General features: G+C 47.2%; 1 protein-coding gene across 1 annotated transcript in view; it reads left to right on the top strand.

The window, feature by feature from the left end:
• The window catches only part of LOC144502028 (proton channel OTOP2-like), a 71894-nt gene extending 60028 nt beyond the window's left edge, over positions 1 to 11866 (top strand). Inside the window, exons 4-6 of the mRNA XM_078226042.1 lie at positions 2207 to 2334; positions 5628 to 6526; positions 11696 to 11866. Of these exons, the coding sequence (XP_078082168.1) occupies positions 2207 to 2334; positions 5628 to 6526; positions 11696 to 11866 (1198 nt within the window). The remainder of the gene's footprint in view (positions 1 to 2206; positions 2335 to 5627; positions 6527 to 11695) is intronic.
• Positions 11867 to 21816: the final 9950 nt, after the last annotated feature.

The raw sequence follows: 21816 nt of genomic DNA, 5'->3' as shown, positions 1-21816 counted from the left end.
CCAGCGGATACAGCCCAGCTTATACAAGCCCAGCAGATACAAGCCCAGAGGATACATGCCCAGCAGATACAACCCAGCGGATACAGGCCCAGCGGATACAGGCCCAGCGGATACAGGCCCAGCGGATACTGCCCAGCAGATACAGCCCAGCTTATATAAGCCCAGTGGATACAAGCCCAGAGGATACAAGCCCAGAAGATACAAGCCCAGCAGATACAGCCCAGCGGATACGAGCCCAGTGGATACAGCCCAGCAGATACAGCCCAGCAGATACAGCCCAGCGGATACAGCCCAGCAGATACAAGCCCAGTGGATACAGCCCAGCGGACACAGCCCAGCGGATACTGCCCAGCGGATACAGCCCAGCGGATACAGCCCAGCGGATACAGCCCAGTGGATACAGCCCAGCAGATACAGCCCAGCAGATACAAGCCCAGTGGATACAGCCCAGCTGATACAGCCCAGCGGATACAGCCCAGTGGATACAGCCCAGCAGATACAACCAAACGGATACAGCCCAGTGAATACAGCCCAGCAGATACAAGCACAGCGGATACCAGTCCAGCAGATACAGCCCAGCGGATACAACCCAGCTTATACAAGCACAGCAGATACACGCCCAGAGGATACACGCCCAGCAGATACAACCCAGCGGATACAGGCCCAGCGGATACAGCCCAGCAGATACAGCCCAGCTTATATAAGCCCAGTGGATACAAGCCCAGAGGATACAAGCCCAGAGGATACAAGCCCAGCAGATACAGCCCAGCGGATACAGCCCAGCAGATACAAGCCCAGTGGATACGAGCCCAGTAGATACAGCCCAGTAGATACAGCCCAGCGGATACAGCCCAGCGGATACAGCCCAGTGGATACAGCCCAGTGGATACAGCCCAGCGGATACAGCCCAGCAGATACAAGCCCAGTGGATACAAGCCCAGCAGATACAGCCCAGTAGATACAGCCCAGCGGATACAGCCCAGTGGATACAGCCCAGCGGATACAGCCCAGTGGATACAGCCCAGCGGATACAAGCCCAGCAGATACAGCCCAGCGGATCCAGCCCAGTTTATACAAGCCCAGCGGATACAATCAAGCAGATATAAGCCCAGCAGATACAGCCCAGCGGATACAAGCCCAGCGAATACAACCCAACGGATACAGCCCAGTGAATACAGCCCAGCGAATACAAGCCCAGCGGATACCAGTCCAGCGGATACAGCCCAGTGGATACAGCCCAGCTTATACAAGCCCAGCAGATACAATCCCAGAGGATACAAGCCCAGCAGATACAGCCCAGCGGATACGAGCCCAGTGGATACAGCCCAGCAGATACAAGCCCAGTGGATACAGCCCAGTGGATACAGCCCAGCGGATACAGCCCAGCAGATACAGCCCAGCGGATACAACCCAGCGGATACAGCCCAGCGGATACAGCCCAGCTGATACAGCCCAGCGGACACAGCCCAGTGGATACAGCCCTGCGGATACAGCCCAGCAGATACAAGCCCAGTGGATACAGCCCAGCGGATACAGCCCAGCGGATACAGCCCAGTGGATACAGCCCAGCGGATATGGATAAACTGATCAATCTAGCCGGCAGTTTTGTATTCACATCTATCTGATTTCTCAATGTTTACACAAGCACTGCCCCAGACCAATGAGGAGCTGCACTTTACCCTTAGCTCAGTAACTTTCATTTCATTGGGTGATAGCAGAATAATCACCAATCACAGACGATTGTGAACTCTCCAACTGGAATCTGTCCAATATCCCAGGGTAAATCAGCTGGAAGTCTGGACAGAGTTCAGAGTTCAGAATTTGCTGTCTACCAAGGAGACGGCCATGATGGTGGCCATAATTGTAGTTGCGTTCCTTGTTGGTCAGAGTCTGGCAGAAGTCAAGAGGTCACGGGAGAAGGAACTTCGCAAACCTCTCCATCTCCAACTGACCTGCTCCTTTAAACCCTCGTTAAAGCTCAGAATCTTTACCAGTGTCTTCCTCACTGATTCCAACCTCTCTGACTTTGCTCAAATCTTCATTATTGACTTGAAGCTGTTGCCCAGTGAGCTGTTTCTCGATATAACAACGCAATTATAAATCCAGCTTATTAATTGAATATATTCCATTGTTCGGGAAACGTGGTGAAGGTGTACAGGTTATTCTTGGCCCACAAACTGATTCTTTAAAGCCGTGTTGTACACAGGTGTGGATTGGCCATTTCCTTGGTGTGTAACTTAATGCTGTGGATGTCGGCAGTAGCAGATGAGTCCATCCATCAGACTGGGGTGGAAAGTGAGAAACACCCAGACAACCAAAGTCAGATCCTCACAGGTAAATATCCACTCACACGATGGAACAATGTCTCATCTCTGCTCTGTTCACTGGGGCCTTTTTCTGTCCATCCAGAGATTGAACACTGGGAGAAAGCACGTTTCATTTCAAACACCAGGTGCTGGAAACATCCAACCCCCGTCTGCGGCTGGGATTCTCCAGTCCCGCTGCAGTGAATGGTTGTTTTGGGTGAGTGCCAAATTCTCCATTCTCGCTGGCAGAGGGCAGGTACTGCCCAGAAGGGAAAATCCTGTCCAGTGTCAATATCGTCAATTGGGGCATATACATCACGCGTTAGATGCAGAGTGTAGTCTGAGGGCCCGGCACTTAGAGGGTTAACGTGGGACTGAGTTCAGTAACACCCACATAGTGATGTGAGAGAGCACATGAACCAAACGCCTCACTGCGCCAGGGACCTGGGTTCGATTCCCTGGTTTGGGTCACTGTCTGTGCTGAGTCTGCACATTCTCCCCATGTCTGCGTGGGTTTCCTCCAGGTGCTCCGGTTTCCTCCCACAGTCCGAAAGATGTGCTGGTTAGGTGCATTGGCCACGCTAAATTCTTCCTCAGTGTACCCGAACAGGCGCCGGAATGTGGCGACAAGGTGATTTTCACACTAACTTCATTGCAGTGTTAATGTAAGCCTACTTGTGACACTAATGAATAAACTTTAAAAACCTGGGGTCAGTATGGTATTGAGATGTATATAGACCTAAGAATGGATACAACTCCTAGATTCAAATCGTACACGTATAAATGGTGTTAGGCATTAATAAAGATTTAAATTTAACCTACAGAAAATTGCAGAGTTTTCTTTAAGACAGACCATTCTGGAACCAACACTCGACCAACAAAAGTAAACCTCCCTCCACAATGTCCCCACCAAACACTCCCAGGACAGGTACAGCACGGGGTTAGATACAGAGTAAAGCTCCCTCTACACTGTCCCCATCAAACACTCCCAGGACAGGTACAGCACGGGGTTAGATACAGCGCTGGATAGGTCCCAAGAATATTAGTCTGTAATATATTCCGACATGCGGCTGCTACCCAAGGATTATTGGGGCAGCTGGCCTCAGGCGTGGTCATTGCTGATGGTGCAGGAAATGGACACCAGGTGGGACAGACAATCTACAATCAGGTCATCATTAAATGCAATCAATTTGTTGTGACAGTGTTTGATAACTCTGTGCACTAAGATCAGCTGAGCTTAGCTGATGTTGTCAGCAAGATTCAAGCGCTTCAAATGATTGAGCGGAAGTCATAAAGATCTGTAATCGAACTGAACTGTTGCCACATCAATGTTCAGAACAAACACAAAACCCTGATTGTCAACACCAAAGAAACCTTATTTAACATGGCGAGTGGTTAAAACTCCTCTTTGTGTTATCAGAACTTCAATGACAGGTGAATACTGTACCTCAGTGTTATACAGTGACAGACCTGTCCCCACCAGTACTGTACCTCAGTGTTACACAGTGACAGACCTGTACCCACCAGTACTGTACCCCAGTGTTACACAGTGACAGACCTGTACCCACCAGTACTGTACCCCAGTGTTACACAGTGACAGACCTGTACCCACCAGTACTGTACCCCAGTGTTATACAGTGACAGACCTGTCCCCACCAGTACTGTACCTCAGTGTTACACAGTGACAGACCTGTACCCACCAGTACTGTACCCCAGTGTTACACAGTGACAGACCTGTACCCACCAGTACTGTACCCCAGTGTTATACAGTGACAGACCTGTCCCCACCAGTACTGTACCTCAGTGTTACACAGTGACAGACTCATCCCCACCAGTACTGTACCCCAGTGTTATACAGTGACAGACTCATCCCCACCAGTACTGTACCCCAGTGTTATACAGTGACAAACCTGTCCCCACCAGTACTGTACCCCAGTGTTATACAGTGACAGACGCATCCCCACCAATACTGTACCCCATTGTTATACAAGGACAAACCTGTGCCCACCACAACTGTACCCCAGTTGTATACTGACAGACCCCGTACCCACCAGTACTGTATTCCAGTGTTATAGAGAGGCCGACCTGTACCCACCAGTACTGTACCCATGTTATACAGTGACAGACCTGTACCCACCGTTACTGTATCCCAGTGCTATACAGTGACAGATCTCTGATTTGACTTTGATTTGATTTATTATTGACACATGTATTGGTATACAGTGCAAAGCATTGTTTCTTGCGCACTATACAGACAAAGCATACTGTGCATAGGGAAGGAAAGGAAAGAGTTCAGAATGTAGTGTTATAGTCATAGTTAGGGTGTAGAGAAAGATCAACTTAATGCGAGGTAGGCCCATTCAGACGTCTGACAGCAGCAGGGAAGGAGCTGTTCTTGAGTTAGGTGGTACGTGTCCTCAGACTTTTGTATCTTTTTCCCGATGGAAGGTGGAAGAGAGTATGTCCGGGGTGTGTGAGGTCCTTGATTATGTTGGCTGCCTCTCCAAGTGTAGACAGGAGTCAATGGGTGGGTGGCTGGTTTGAGTGATGGGCTGGGCTTTGTTCATAACCCTTTGTAGTTCCTTGGGCAGAGCAGGAGCCATACCAAGCTATGATACAACTGGAAAGAATGCTTTCTATGGTGCAGCTGTAAAAGTTGGGGTACAGTACTGGTGGGTACAGGTCTGTCACTGTATAGCACTGGAGTAGTCATAGTGGACATGCCAAATTTCCTTAGTCTTCTGAGAAAGTATTGTCATTGGTGGGCTTTCTTAACGAGAGTGTTGGCATGGAGGGACCAGGACAGGTTGTTGGTGATCTGGACACCTAAAAACTTAAAGCTCTCGACCATTTCTACTTCATCCCCATTGATGTAGACAGGGGCATGTCCTCCACTACGCTTCCTGAAGTCAGTGACTATTTGTGTCCACCAGTACTGTACCCCCGTGTTATACAGTGACAGACCTGTACCCACCAGTACTTTATCCCAGTGTAATACAGTGACAGACACATCCCCACCAGTATGTACCCCAGTGTTATACAGTGACAGACCTATATCCATCAGTACTGTACCCCAGTGTTATACAGTGACTGACCTGAAGCCACCAGTACCGTACCCGTGCTATTTAGTGACAGACCTGTCCGCACCAGTACTGTACCCCAGTTTTATACAGTGACAGACCTGTATCCACCAGCACTGTACAACAACTGTAGAAAGCTGTTTGTCTTTGTAAATATCACTAAAGTGCCTGGGATCTCAGTTGACTGCCTTCAGCGTGATCCTAGTATCTGTGTGCTAAAAGTGGTGTCTTTGTTCTTTAGCTGCTGTGGACGGTGAATGTTTGTGCTCCACTGATGTCTGCCACATCTTCCAGACTGGTTATTACTTCCTGTACCCATTTAACATCGAGTACAGCCTGCTGGCCTCCGCAATGTTGTACGTGATGTGGAAGAATGTCGGAAGATGGATCGATGATATCGAACAACATGGAAAGCTGAGGTTTCACTTTCATGGCATTGTCCTTGGGCCAGTGCTGGGGCTTGCTGTGGTCTTCACTGGCCTGATCATCTTCATTAACTATGAGGTGGAAGTGAGAGATGGAGGAAGGAAGAGCAGCGCTCTAACTGCTTATTACATCTTTAACATAGTGGCTCTCACCCTGATGTCCATCAGCCCCCTGATTGGTTCCTTTGTCTACAGGTTGGAGAAAAGGAGCAGGAAGAGTGCCAAGAACCCAGTGCGGAGTCTGGATGTGGGGCTGCTGCTGGGAGCAGCTCTGGGCCAGTTTCTCATCTCATACTTCAGTGTTGTAGCGACAGTATCTGTACAATCCCCTGAGCTGCTGAATGTCCTGAGCCTCCTCTTCACCCTCCTCACAATCAGTCAACACATCCTGCAAAATGCCTTCATTGCTGAAGGTTTGTGTAGGCGACCGCTTGTGGAGGGATGTTCCCCAGGCCTCAGGAACTCCGTCAGTGTGGTTTTCACCAATATGAACAGCCCCCAGTGCCTCCCTGGGGCTGCCATCATGCACCACATCCAGAGCACCATTTCCCAAACTCACTCCACCCGCACCAGCGACATCAATGATCAAGAAACTGTTTCAAGCAATCTGGACAATATCCATGAAGATCAACTCCCTGCCTCAGCCAATAAACTCAGCTGCAAGCAAAGGATTCTGAAGGAGGTTACCTCATTTTTACTCTTGGCCAATGTTATTGTAAGTTTGATTTGATTTGATTTATTATTGTCACATGTATTGGTATACAGTGAGAAGTATTGTTTCTTGCACGTTATACAGACATACCGTTCATAGAGTACATAGGGGAGAGGGAAAGGAGAGGGTGCAGAATGTAGTGTTACAGTCATAGCTAGAGTGACGAGAAAGATCAACTTAATATAAGGTAGGTCCATTCAAAAGTCTGATGGCAGCAGGGAAGAAGCTGTTCTTGAGTCGGTTGGTATGTGTTCTCAAACTTTTGTATCTTTTTCCCAATGGAAGAAGGTGGAAGAGAGAATGTCCGGAGTGCATAGGGTCCTTGATTATGCTGTCTGCTTTTCCGAGGCAGCAGTAAGTGTAGACAGAGTCAATGGATGGGAGGCTGATTGGTGTGACGAACTGGGCTTCGTTCATGACTGTTTGTAGTTTCTTGTTTGAGATCATGGGCTGTTCATGCCCTCGAGAGAGCCAGTGAGATTGTTTTCTGGACTGTGGTCACTCTTGTGGAAGTGACCGTGGCTGATCATTTATGCACAGCAAGATCCCATAAACAGGCAATGAGATAAAAGCTCAGTTTATCTGATCTGGTTGGGGTACGGATGAAGCACATTATCCTGAAGGAACCTTTCCAAACTCTTTCAGGAATTGGGACTTCCTCCTCCTCAACATGGGGACTCAGGAGAAGGCCATTTGGCCCCTCACACCTGATCATGGTTAATCCATGCTTTAACTCCATTTTGCTCCATATCCATTGTTATTTTACCCAACAAGGATTCAGCACCCTGCCATTGAAATTGTCCAGTGACCCTCAGCAGCTTATTTAGAGGAGAGAAAGTTCCGGATTTCCACTCCTCAGCGTGAAGAGGTGTTTCCCCACATCACCCTGAATGACCTAGCTCTCATTTTAAATGTTCTGCCCATTTGTTCTGGACCCAGCACCAGATAGCCCGATTTATAATTCTTATCTTAAATGTTTCCATTTGTTGTTGGAGTAATGGGTTTATGAAATTAGGGCTCACCCTTCGCCTATGACCGAACTCGTTGCGAGTTGTGTTTCCCCGGAGTGTGTGGATCTACAATGTATTGTAACTAACAACCAAGCATCCAATCAGAGAAAGCTCACACCATTTGTACTGGTCACCCTTTGAACTGTTAATTGATGTGTCAGTGCTGTGCACAGCACTCTGTCCAGCAGTCCAACCACAGGGTGGGCCCATAGCAGCCTGGCGCAGGGGAGTGAGGAGTTAGGCTTAGGGTTAAGGGAGTGAGGCATAGATCAGACCCTTCAGCTTATTTGGAAAGGAATCTGAGAAATCTTCTCCCAAGCTGGAAGAGAATCATGCGGGGAGTCAATGCAGCTTCCACATCCCAATCTACATAGAATCATAGAATCTCTACAGTGCCATTCAGCCCATCGAGCCTGCACCAACAACAATCCCACCCAGGCCCTATCCCACAACCCCATGTATTTACCCCACTAGTCCCCTTGACACTAAGGGTCAATTTAGTATGGCTAATTATTAGCTTTTATTGGTAGAGGGATTGAGTTTCGGAGCCAGGAGGTCATGCTGCAACTGTACAAAACTCTGGTGCGGCCGCATTTGGAGTATTGCGTACAGTTCTGGTCGCCGCATTATAGGAAAGATGTGGAAGTGTTGGAAAGGGTGCAGAGGAGATTTACCAGGATGTTGCCTGGTATGGTGGGAAAATCGTATGAGGAAAGGCTGAGGGGCTTGAGGTTTTTTTCGTTAGAGAGAAGAAGGTTAAGAGGTGACTTAATAGAGGCATACAAGATGATCAGAGGATTAGATAGGGTGGATAGTGAGAGCCTTTTTCCTCGGATGGTGTTGGCTAGCACGAGGGGACATAGCTTTAAATTGAGGGGTGAGAGATATAGGACAGATGTTAGAGGTAGGTTCTTTACTCAGAGAGTAGTAAGGGCGTGGAATGCCCTGCCTGCAGCAGTGGTGGACTCGTCAACGTTGAGAGCGTTCAAGTGGTTATTGGATAAACATATGGATGATATTGGAATAGTGTAGATTAGAGGGGCTTTAGATTGGTACCACTGGTCGGCGCAACATCGAGGGCCGAAGGACCTGTACTGCGCTGTTATGTTCTATGTTCAACCTAACCTGGACTGTAGGAGGAAACTGGAGCACCCGGAGGAAACCCATGCAGAAATGAGAAGAACATACAAACTCCACACAAACTGTGACCCAAGCTGGGAATTGAACCCAGGTCCCTGGCGCTGTGAGGCAGCAGTGCTAACCACTGTGCCACTGTGCTGCCCTGGGCATGGAAGACGTGTGCAAGTTAGGGCCTATTTTGAGGGAATTGCTGCCAATCGTGTGATTCATTCTATGTGGCTGAGGTGTGAGGAACAATGAGCTCATGTTGGAATGTTTACGTCAGGAAGCTGCAAATATATTTTACTGAAATAGATCAACAGGAGAATTTCCTGAACTCAAATGAATCCAAAGCCTTGCTGCCAGCAATGCACAAGAATGCTCAGATTCAGTCAAGCATTCAGCCAGCCTTGGGAAGACAATTCCCTCCCAAACACTGATCCGTCATCAGCTTACCTTACCCCCAGCTACTGAGGCTGAACCAGACAGTTAGCAACTAGTAACTAGAGGCGGGTACAATTTTGTCTTTTAAAAAGCATTTAGACAGTTACATGGGTAAGATGGGTATAGAGGGATATGGGCCAAATGTGGGCAATTGGGGCTAGCTTAGTGATTAAAAAAAGGGCAGCGTGGACAAGTTGGGCCGAAGGGCCTGTTTCCATGCTGTAAACCTCTATGACTCTATGAGATCCGCCTCGGACTCCATATCCCATCCATCACCAAGACAGTTTTGTCCTTCTCTGTAACATTGTCAGTCTCTGACCGCGATCTCACTTCACCTTCTGCTGAAACTTTCATCTAAGCTTTTGTTACATCAAACTGCAAATTTCCGAGCCAGCCTCTCATTTCCACTTTCTGTAAACATCAGTTCATTCAAACTCTGTAATCGGCACCTTAACATTCATCAAGTCTCCAATTACCCAAATTACCCAAGTTCATTTGCTTGTATTGACTTCCGGTGTGACAAAAACTCACATTTAAAATTCTCTCCCTCCTTGGTCCCCCTTGTTCCTCCCTGTCTCTGTAACCTCCTGCATTCCTACACTCCTTCAAGATCTCTGCCCTCTTGAAGTGTTGCCCAATCCCCACTTCCTTCACCTCCCCATTGGCAGCCATTCCCTCAAACATCAGGATGGAGCTCTGTAATTCCCCAGCTAAACCTCTCAGTCTCTCCACCTCCCTCTCCTTCTTTAAGATCCTCCTTAAAATGGACACATTTATGGTCAATTACTCTAATACCTCCTAATGTGGCTCAGTGTTCGTCCGCGTCTGATAACACGGGATATCTTATGACATTAAAGGTGCTATATAAATGCAAGCTCTGAGCAAGGGAAAGAAACACGACAGTGGGCACTGTTACCTCTCTGTCTGCAAGAAATTCCATTAGGTTGATTGTTTCTCGATGGGTTAGTGGGTTAGAAAGCAGATTGAAAAGTGTCTTCATCTCGGGACTTACCTTTGACTTTGTTCCCTTTGACTAGGATTCTTTGGGAGGCAAGGGATGAGATTGCAGAGCCTTTGGCTTTGATCTTTGGGTCCTCGCTGTCCACGGGGATGGTGCCAGAGGACTGGAGAGTGGCGAATGTTGTTCCTCTGTTTAAGAAAGGGAATAGAAATGACCCTGGTAATTATAAACCGGTTAGTCTTACTTCGGTGGTTGGTAAATTGATGGAAAAGGTCCTTAGAGATGGGATTTACGACCATTTAGAAAGATGCGGATCAATCCGGGATAGTCAGCACGGATTTGTGAAGGGCAAGTCGTGCCTCACAAATTTGATAGAATTTTTTGAGGAGGTAACTAAGTGTGTTGATGAAGGTAGGGCAGTTGATGTCATATACATGGATTTTAGTAAGGCGTTTGATAAGGTCCCCCATGGTCGGCTTATGATGAAAGTGAGGAGGTGTGGGATAGAGGGAAAGTTGGCCGATTGGATAGGTAACTGGCTGTCTGATAGAGGGTGGTGGTGGATGGAAAATTTTCGGATTGGAGGCAGGTTGCTAGCGGAGTGCCGCAGGGATCAGTGCTTGGTCCTCTGCTCTTTGTGATTTTTATTAATGACTTAGAGGAGGGGGCTGAAGGATGGATCAGTAAATTTGCTGACGACATCAAGATTGGTGGAGTAGTGGATGAGGTGGAGGGCTGTTGTAGGCTGCAAAGAGACATAGATAGGATGCAAAGCTGGGCTGAAAAATGGCAAATGGAGTTTAACCCTGATAAATGTGAGGTGATTCATTTTGGTAGGACTAATTTAAATGTGGATTACAGGGTCAAAGGTAGGGTTCTGAAGACTGTGGAGGAACAGAGAGATCTTGGGGTCCATATCCACAGATCTCTAAAGGTTGCCACTCAAGTGGATAGAGCTGTGAAGAAGGCCTATAGTGTGTTAGCTTTTATTAACAGGGGGTTGGAGTTTAAGAGCCGTGGGGTTATGCTGCAACTGTACAGGACCTTGGTGAGACCACATTTGGAATATTGTGTGCAGTTCTGGTCACCTCACTATAAGAAGGATGTGGAAGCGCTGGAAAGAGTGCAGAGGAGATTTACCAGGATGCTGCCTGGTTTGGAGGGTAGGTCTTATGAGGAAAGGTTGAGGGAGCTAGGGCTTATCTCTGGAGCGGAGGAGGCTGAGGGGAGACTTAATCGAGGTTTATAAAATGATGAAGGGGATAGATAGAGTGAATGTTCAAAGACTATTTCCTCGGGTGGATGGAGCTATTACAAGGGGGCATAACTATAGGGTTCGTGGTCGGAGATACAGGAAGGATATCAGAGGTAGGTTCTTTACGCAGAGAGTGGTTGGGGTGTGGAATGGACTGCCTGCAGTGATAGTGGAGTCAGACACTTTAGGAACATTTAAGCGGTTATTGGATAGGCACATGGAGCACACCAGGATGATAGGGAGTGGGATAGCTTGATCTTGGTTTCAGATAATGCTCGGCACAACATCGTGGGCCGAAGGGCTGTTCTGTGCTGTACTGTTCTATGTTCTATGTTCCCCTGAAGTTAAGAGAAGGTTTAAAATTCTGACTTTTCTTTCCTTAGTTCTGGGTCATGCCAGCTTTTGGAGCCCGACCCCATTTTGCTAATGGCCTTGAAGGAAAGTTTTATGGTTTCCGAATGTGGGCGGCAATTGTCAATGTTGGCCTTCCAATGGGAACCTTCTACAGAATGCACTCAGTGGCCTGCCTCCTGGAAGTTTACCTCACATCTTAAAAAGAATACAGGAGATTCAGCAAAGATGAGCTTCAGCTGAAAGTGAAAACTATCAAAAAACAGAAGACTTTGATCACTGCAGCACAGCATTTTGACAAACCTGGAGAACAGGATCTCTCTCTCTCTCTCTTTCCCTCTCTCCACTGGGACTACACCAAGGCAGCCTCTGATTTGGTTCACAGCCAGTCGCACACCTGGCCAAGACCAGAGAGATCATCATTAAGGCAATTAACTGAACTGGGCGGCCGGGGGGGGGGGGGGGGGGGGGGGGGGGGCATTACACGAGGGCTATCAGCCAGGACTCTGCTCCTGAACACAGTGTGTGGGTGTGTCTGTGTGGGTGTGTCTGTGTGAGGGTGTGAGAGTGTGGGTGTCAGATGAGGACAGGATTAGGGACGCCAACTGTAATTAAATGTAATCCTGGAGGTTTCATCATTCCACACCCCCCCCCCCTCCCCCACCCCCACCTGCTGCCACCATTAATCCACCCTGGTGACACGCTGCCTCCCTGCACCAATTGGAAAGCACAAAGACTCAACACCCAAGTGCTACCCAAATAGCCAAAAGACAACCTTTTTTCCCATTTGTTATATTTTTACATCCAACAAAGAGAAATGTGCAATGATTCTGACAAAAATAAATCATTCTTAATGTCCCAAAGAGTTTTCACCAGGATTGGCGTCCTGAAAGACTGATCTTCAATTCTGGGGGACTCCAGGCCAATCCACCCCCATCTCCATCCCCACTCCCCAACTCCCAAACCCCCCCCCCCCCACTCCCACATCCCCACCCTCCCACCCCCCCCACTCCCACCCCCACCTTCCCCCCTCGCCATGTCCCAGGAACACAGAACAAGATGTTGCAGAATGCCACTCCACAACTGGCTGGAATGAATCCCTGTCTCCAACACACAGAGAGATGAGGGGGGAGATTTCAGATGGACAGCGCTGCCTGTTGGTCCTTTTTTGATTAGTCTGTATATCTCAAAAAATTTAAACAATGCACAGTGTGCCCCCATCACCCACTTGGGCAGCAAGGTGGCACAGTGGTTAGCATTGCTGCCTCACAGCACCAGGGACCTGGGTTCAATTCCCAGCTTGGGTCACTGTGTGGAGTTTGCACGTTCTCCCTGTGTCTGATTGGGTTTCCTCCGGGTGCTCCGGTTTCCTCGCACAATCCAAAGATGTGCGAGTTAGGTTGATCAGGCATGCTAAATTGCCCCTTAGTGTCAGGGGCCTAGCTAGGGTAAATGCATGGGGTTACAGGGATAGGGCCTGGGTGGGATTGTTGTCACTGCAGACTCGATGGGCCGAATGGCCTCTTCCACTCTGTAGGGATTCTATGATTCTATGAATCCAGCAACTTCTGACTTCAATACATAATGTAGGTGAAAACATCAAATTGTAAATTCTAAAGAAATTAACTTCAGCGCTATGAGAGTCTATCAAATATTCCAAAGTGATTTTAATTGTAACAAGAAATTTCTTTTTGGGAATAAAACTTTTTGTTAGAATGTTATCTTGCAATGACTGTGTGCAGTTCAGTGTGTGTCAGGGTTTGCTTTATAAACCTCACTGACTGCTCCCCATGAACACCCAGCACTCAATGTCCTGGTACACGCAGCAAGCATTAAACATTCCACAAAGCCTCTCAGGTCCTGCTTTGCTGCTGTAAATATTTCCTGAACCCCCTATCCCCAGTATCTGGTGACATAAGGTGTGTAACACTAAGTAAGATGCTCTTTCAGAGAGCCAGTGCAGACTTGATGGGCCGAATGGTCTCCTTCTGCACTGTATGGATTCTACGAGAGTCTATACCAACTGAATGAAATCTCTAAACAGCAGCTAAAATAAATGCAAGACAAACTTCCCAAGCATTTCATTAAAGAGAAAGAGCTGCCAATGACACACAAGGGACGGGATTTTACAGACTCGCTTGAGCAAGACTGGAAATTCCCACCCACGGTTAACGGACTTTTCCACTGTCCGCCCCTTGCCTGCTCCGATTCCATGGTGGGCGGAGCGGTAGGATTCCAGCAATTGAATTTTACTGATAATTCACAGCAACTGGACTCACAACAGTGTGTGTCAGCCGTGGGTGTGATAGCACACTTCCCTCACAATCACAGGGTTCTAGGTTCATTCATAGAATCCCTACAGTGCAGAAGGCCATTTGGCCCATCGAGCCTGCATTGACAACAATCCCACCCAGCCCCTAACCACCAGCCAATATTTATCACTCAATCACAGAAGGCAGATTATTAGACCATTTTCACATTGCTGTTGGTGCGGTCTACTGGGTGTAAATCGGCTAACACGTTTTCAAAGGTTACAACAGTGAACGTACTTCAACATAAGAACTAGGAGCAGGAATAGAGGCCATTCAACCCCTCGAACCTGCTCTGCCATTCAATAAGATCATGGCTGATCTCATCTCAGTCTCAACTCCACTTTCCTGCCCTTCTCCATAACCCTCCAACCCATTACTCATTAAACATCAGTCCACCTCTTTATTGGCCATAATATCTCTCTCTCATTGGCCATAAATCACTTGGAAAGACTCGGTAGCTGTGAAAAGCTCTATATAAATGCAAGTCTTTCTTTACAACTGCAAAAACATTAACTGTTCGGGTCAAAGTTTGGTGGCATAGTTTTAGAATTCAGCTTATGCTGTGTACAGTATGTACCTGCAAGAGAACTTGCGATATTGCCCCATGCAGCTATTTGCTGTGCCGTATCTGGAGATAAATTAAATGATTTTATTATCCCTCCTTTCAATTGGACACAGATATTAAAAGTTAATTTGCAAACAAAAACTCCAGCTAATAATTTTCAAACTGTTCTGATCAATCCCACAAGGCCATACCCGACACACAGAGATTTTATTCATGTTTTGCATGAGATTGTTAATCAATGTGCACCACAAAGAAGAGTTCAAAAGAACCTTAAAAAAGAGAGTTCAGGAGGGCGTGAATCCCAGACTCAGCATTCCCCAAATGGAGACCATTTAACCTCCCGAGAAAACTGAGAGAAATCCAGAGAAACATTCTTATTAAGTTGAAGATTTAAACCACAGAAATGCTTGTTATTGGCTAATAGGTACAAACATTGAAAAACAGGATTCTAGGATGTTTCCGTCTCTCATTTCTATACATTTATTACAATCAAAACGTTCAATTTTTCACCAAATACTTTCAAGTCTTCGTTATTTTCCATGGACCAACACCCCCACACATTTCCCCCCCCCCCACACACACCCCCAAACCCCCACACACACACCCCCACACATTCCCCCCCCCACACACACTCTCACACACCCCCAAACCACCACACACACCCACACACACACCCCCACACACCCCCAAGCCCCCACACACACCCAAGCCCCCACACACATACCCACACACACACCCCCAAGCCCCCACACACACCTCCACACACCCCCAAGCCCCCACACACACATTCCCAAGCCCCCACACACACACACTCCCAAGCCCCCACACACACACACCCCCAAGCCCCCACACATACACCCCGCACACCACCCCGCACACACACACGCACACACACACAGTGTAGAGGGAGGTTTACTCAGCATCTAACCCCGGGTTGTACCTGTCCTGGGAGTGGTTGATTGGGAAACAGTGTAGAGGGAGCTCTATTTTGTATCTAACCCCGTGCTGTACCTGCCCTGGGAGTGTGTGATGGGGACAGTGTAGAGGGAGCTTTACTCTGTATCTAACCCCGTGCTGTACCTGCCCTGGGAGTGTTTGATGGGGACAGTGTAGAGGGAGCTTTACTCTGTATCTAACCCCATGATGTACCTATCCAGGGAGTGTTTGATGGGGACAATGTAGAGGGAACTTTACTCAGCATCTAACCCCGGGTTGTACCTGTCCTGGGAGTGTTTGATTGGGAAAGTGTAGAGGGAGCTCTATTTTGTATCTAACCCTGTGCTGTACTTGTCCTGGGAGTGTGTGATGAGGACAGTGTAGAGGGAACTTTACTCTGTATCTCACCCCATCCTGTACCTGTCCTGGGAGTGTTTGATGGGGACGGTGTAGAGGGAGCTTTACTCTGTATCTAACCCCATGCTGTACCTCTCCTGGGATGTTTGATGGGGGCCGTGTAAAGGGAGCTTTACTCTGTATCTGACCCCGTGCTGTACCTATTCTGGAAATGTTTGATGGGGACAGTGTAGAGGGAGCTTTACTCTGTAGCTAACTCCGTGCTGTACCTGTGCTGTGAGTGTTTGATGGGGACAGTGTAGAGGGAGCTTTACTCTGTATCTAACCCACGACTTGCCTGGTCTTGCAAAATCTCACTAACTGTCCTGTCTGGAGACAATACACATCTCTTTAACCTGTGCTTAACCCTCTCTCCACTCGCATTGTCTGCACCTGTAAAAACTCACATTCCAACCATTATCTTGTAATTGAGTTTGTGTCTATATATGTCCTGTTTGTGAAACAAATCCTGCACTCACCTGATGAAGGAGTGGCGCTCTGAAAGCTTGTGCTACCAAATAAACCTGTTGGACTTTAACCTGCTGTTGTGAGGCTACTTATGGTGGGGAGTGGGAGTTAATTTTTGGAATAGGATTTAACTCAGCTCAGCAGGAATTCCCCCACGATTGTTATCCATCCAGTGGTAGACAGAAAATTTACCGCAATCATTCCTTTTCCCACAGGTAGGTTGGCAAAGCAATTCTCAAGAGGAAATCCAATGGAATGAAACAATCTCACTCTGGATCCTGAACCTATAGAATTCCCTAACCTTGTTTTCTTTGAAATCAACACTTGAACCTTGTAGAACCATGAGCTTTAGATTGACTGGAAGATCTGCATTGCTTTCCTTAGACATGGAAGGTGAAGAGAAGATTTAATTGAGGAGTTTCAATGGGGTTTCTAAAGTACATAGGGAGAAATTGTTTTCACTGGAATATTGTGTATAGTTCTAGGTCCTTGCCTTAGAAAGGATACATTGGCTTTGGTAGATTTACTTTTCATGGTTCATGGGATATGAGTGCTACTAGCAAGGGCAATGTTTTTTGACCATCTCTAATTGCCCTTGAGAAGTTGCCTTTTGAATCCCTGCAGTCCCTGTGGTATAAGTACTTCCATAGTGCTGATAGGGGAGAGAATTACTCGCCTTTGACCTGTTCCTCCTTTTTTTTATAGTCATGGTTTTTATATGGCTAGTCCAGTTCAGTTTCTGGTCAATGGTTATCCCCAAGATGTTGATTGAGAGGGATTCAATGATGGTAACATAATTGAAGTTCAAGGCTCAATGGTTGTTGGAGATGGTCATTGCCTGGCATTTGTGTGGCGTGAATGTTACCTGCCACTTGTCAGCCCAAGCCTGGATATTGTCTAAGGCTTGCTGCATTTGGACATGGACTGTTTCAGTATCTGAGGAGTCATGAATGATACTGAACATTGTGCAGTCATCAGCGAACATCCCCACTTCTGACCTTATGCTGGAGGGAAGGTCATTGATGAAGCAGCTGAAGGTGGCTGGGCCTAGAACACTACCCTGAGGAACTCCTGCAGAGATGTCCTGGAGCTGAGATGATTGATGTCCAATACCAAACCATCTTCCTTTGTGTTAATTTGGAGAGTTTTGCCCCAGTTGTGCTAAGGCTACTTGATACCAAACTCGGTCAAATGCTGCCTTGTTGCCAAGGGCAGTCACTGTCACTTCTCCTCCAGAACTCAGCTCCTTTGCCATTATTAGCCCAAGCCTGGAATGATAACTGGAGCCAAGTGGCATCAGGGTGCAGGTGATATTGGGGACACCTTCCGTCATTTTGCTGATGATTTAGAGTAGTCTGTGGACATCAGAAGCACATGATGCTGATTTAATGATAATGTAACACCACATGATTGAGTAACAGCGATCTGGAGGCAGGAGGAGTTCCAAATATCCAGAGTTTCCAATATGTACGCAATAACTTTAAATAAAGAGTAATGGTTTTAACAGACCTCAGTCTCCTGCAGCTTACTTCAGGAGAATAGATAGACTCCAAAGAACGCCAATTAGACTCTGAACACACACAATCACAGAATGATGGGCAGTAGTTAGCTGGATTCAATTTGTTCTGGATAAAATAGGGATGGGCAATTTTCCACATTGCCAGGTGGATGTTGGTGGGCAGCTTGGCTAGGGGCTGCGGATAGTTCCGGAGCACACGTTTTCAGCCCCTCAGCCAGAATATTGTGGGGGTCCAGCACATCCGGGCATTTCTGAGATCACACGAAGTGAATGAAATTGGCTGAAGACTGACATTGGTGATGATGGGGGCCTCAGGAGGACATGGTGGATCATCCAGTCAGCACTGCTGGCTGGCAGCAGAGTAAGATAGAGAATTACAGACTGCAAAGGAGGGGGGGTTTCCACAAACTAGAGCTGTGCACGCTGGTGGAACTTAAAGGGTGTTTTGATTGAGGTTTCTGGATTTTGGAAAGAATTAACAGGGCAGATTGAAAGAAGCTATTTCTATTGGTTGGGGAGCCCAGGACGTGGAGACAAAGTTACCATCAGAGCCAGGATATTCAGGGGGACATAAAAAAGATGCTAGCTCAATAAATCATTTTAAACCTGCAATATTTTGCCAATATTCCCAGAATGAAAAAACAGTTCAGACCAATAATCCTATTTCCCCCTTTAAGCGATGTTCCATTTTAAAGTATACAAGACCAATTCAGACCGCTATTTTAATGTTTTTTCTTTCTGGGAGGCAAGGCAGGTGGTTGAAGTAAAAATACAGATTAGCTGTAATCTGACTGAATGGACAGGAACAGGTTTTTCAGTAGAAACATTTAGGTGAATTACTCAGTGTTTTAGATGTTGACTCTCGTCAGGAGATTAACCACCCGTCTATGGTACCTGTGTCCAGGAGCCAAGGCTAATTAGCAGCCAACCCATAAAACACAAAACTGTGCGAAACTCTGCAATCACTGCATCAGTTTGGGCTGAGTGCAGTTTATTGTGATATGACTGGCTTGATTATTTACAGTGTGTAATCACTCTAAAAGCCCGATTACTTTCCACATTTTACAACACGGTTGTAATGGAAGGAAGGGGTGTGGGGTTTGATGGTGTCACAGTAGCGATAGTGGGGAATATCTCAGTGTTCTGGAGGTTCCCGGTTGGTGCTGAGAAAACGACAGTGAGCTTTGTTAATCCAGACTTTCCATGTTGTGGCAGGTAATTTTTTTTAACCTTTTGGTACTGTATTTCCAATCAAAAATCCAATTTGGCCCAATCAGAGTCCCTACAGGAGAGACATTACAGATCCAAGTGGACGAGACAGGTCCCACTCTTCCTGTCCTGGGCTCGATCTACATGATCCAAGCTGACAGGATGAGGCATTACACCCCCAACTGGGCTTGATCTGCGCTTTGCCTTAGGGCAGATAGAAAGAAGCTATTTCTATTGGTTGGGGAGCCCAGGACGTGGAGACAAAGTTACCATCAGAGCCAGGATATTCAGGGGGACATAAAAAAGACAGTCGATGCTAGCTCAATAAATCATTTTAAACCTGCAATATTTTGGCCATAGACGGGTGGTTAATCTCCTGACGAGAGTCAACATCTAAAACACTGAGTAATTCACCTAAATGTTTCTACTGAAAAACCCTAAAGCCTGTTCCTGCCCATTCAGTCAGATTACAGCTAATCTGTATTTTTACTTCAACCACCTGCCTTGCCTCCCGGAAAGAAAAGGCCCTGATGGTGTTTTAAACAATTGCTTGAAGTGAAGCCTCAGCGTAACCTCATCGACTTGTATCAAATGCAGGATCAGCAAACTACACTTGATCTTAGCCAAAAGGCCGAGAAGCATTGTGACAGGTAATTGCGATTTCATTATCTGATTGACTCAATGACACTCCTTTTGTCTGCGCAGAGTTAAGGTGCATTTAATCGCCACTCAACACCTGCGGGAGTTGCATTTACAATCGGCCACGACCGGTAGGAGCTGTGATTTGGATCTATTAGGGCAAATGAATTTGACTTTGTAATAAATGTCAACTCCCTCCATAGGCACAGGATGGAAGCTGTGTACATGCTCAGTGTTGTGATGTGTACTTTACCAGGGGTAAGGGTTGTCAGTGCACTTTAGGTCTATTTTTGTATTTGATGAGATTGTTCCCCAGTCAGAACCCACTGGAAATAATTCATTCATCATTGGCAGCACTTTGAGAGTTGTGGAATTTTAATTCTCTGCTCTTCTTATCGACAGCTGGGTCTCCAATTCACTAGGTTTATTCTGACATGGAATCCGGATCTAATGCAGTCAGTGTGAAGGGCCTTGGTCCTCGGCACAGGTTAGAGAGTGGCAGCTATATGCCAGGCTGGCTTTCAGAAGGGTGATGTGGAGATGTCAGCGTTGGACTGGGGTAAACACAGTAAGAAGTTTAACAACACCAGGTTAAAGTCCAACAGGTTTATTTGGTAGCAAAAGCCACACTTTCAGAAGGGTGCCAATTGTCCAATGAAGGGTGCTGAGGTGATTGGCATTGGACACGGGAAAATTCCAGAATTCTCACTTTCGCCTCTGGGCTGAATGTCGCTGATGGGGATTGATGGATTGTTGTTCTGGGAGCTGCCCAGGGATTTGGAGCATTGGGGAATTGGGGTTAAGATACAAATCATCCATAATTTAGTTGGGGGACAGTTTGAGGGATATTCACATTTTTATTCTCTCTCTCCTATTCTTCCTTGGTAGCATGCTCCTTAAAGGGCAAACTCTTGGAGGGTCATTGGCCAATCAGGCCAGAGCGCACAAATCCTGGAGTTGAGGGCGGGATTTTCCAGTTCGGAGTCTGGAGTGGTGGAGTACGGTCACTTCGATCTCCCTCTCTGTAAATAGTTACTTACCTTAATAAACCATTCATTGGTTAGTCTACTTGGTGTTCACAGTCTTTGCAAGATCTTACACTCCCCTTCCTTCCTCCCTCCTGCCCTTCCTTATTCTCCCTCCCTCCCGCCTCACTCATTCTCTCGCTCTCCCTCCTATTCTCCCCATTCCAACGATGGCCACCCAGTGATGGGGGTGGGATCGCTGACTAATGTTGCCCCTTGGCTCAGAGACACCGCCATCCGCATCAGGACAGATTGTAGAAGCTTGGCTCGTATGTCCCTGTGTGACACAGACTGCAGAGTGACCTGATCAACATGCTTATACTGTTCAAAGTGGTTCAATCGAGTGGAGGCAGTGACACTATTTCCTTTGCTGTGGGAGTTCAGGAGGAGGGAGTAGAAGCTTTAAAATTAGGGCTGGACCAGGTGGGGGTGATGTCAGGACACGTCTCTTCACACAAATGGAGTGGAAATCTCTGGAACTCACCTCCCCTAGAAAGCCGATAGTGCTGGGGGCACAATTGGTGTTTTCAAGACTGAATTTGATGGATTTTATTTGGAATAGCCTCTTACTGCTTCTGTTTCTGATGTTTCCAAAAGGAGGGTAAATTGAGTTACCCAGGCCCTCTCCCTGTAACCCTATGTATTTACCCTGTTAATCTCCATGACACGAAGGGTCAATTTAGCATGGCCAATCAACCTAAACACAAATTTGGAGTGTGGGAGGAAACCTGGAGGAAACCCACACAGACACAGGCAGAACGTGTAAACTCCACATAGACAGTGACCTGAGGCTGGAATCGAACCCGGGTCCCTGGCATTGTAAGGCAGCAGTGCTAACCACTGTGCCGCCCACAGAATGGAGAAAGGGGCTTGATGGGCTGAATGGCCTCCTCCTGTTCCGAGGCCCCTATGACTCAGAACAGCCCAGCAATCAAGGCTGGGGAACTGTAGCTGCTGATGTGAGGGTGGAGAGAATGATTCAATCTCCGACTGTGTGTCCAGTAGGAATGTGACTAGTCTCTGTTTCCCTTAGTATTTTACAGGTGCTTCATCGCTGCTTGACCTTTGCTCTTTGTCACTCTCC

The sequence above is a fragment of the Mustelus asterias genome, chromosome 12 (assembly GCF_964213995.1).
Source record: "Mustelus asterias chromosome 12, sMusAst1.hap1.1, whole genome shotgun sequence".
Classification (NCBI taxonomy): domain Eukaryota; kingdom Metazoa; phylum Chordata; class Chondrichthyes; order Carcharhiniformes; family Triakidae; genus Mustelus; species Mustelus asterias.
Note: the sequence above shows the minus strand (reverse complement) of the source record. Positions and strands in the feature narration are given on the sequence as shown.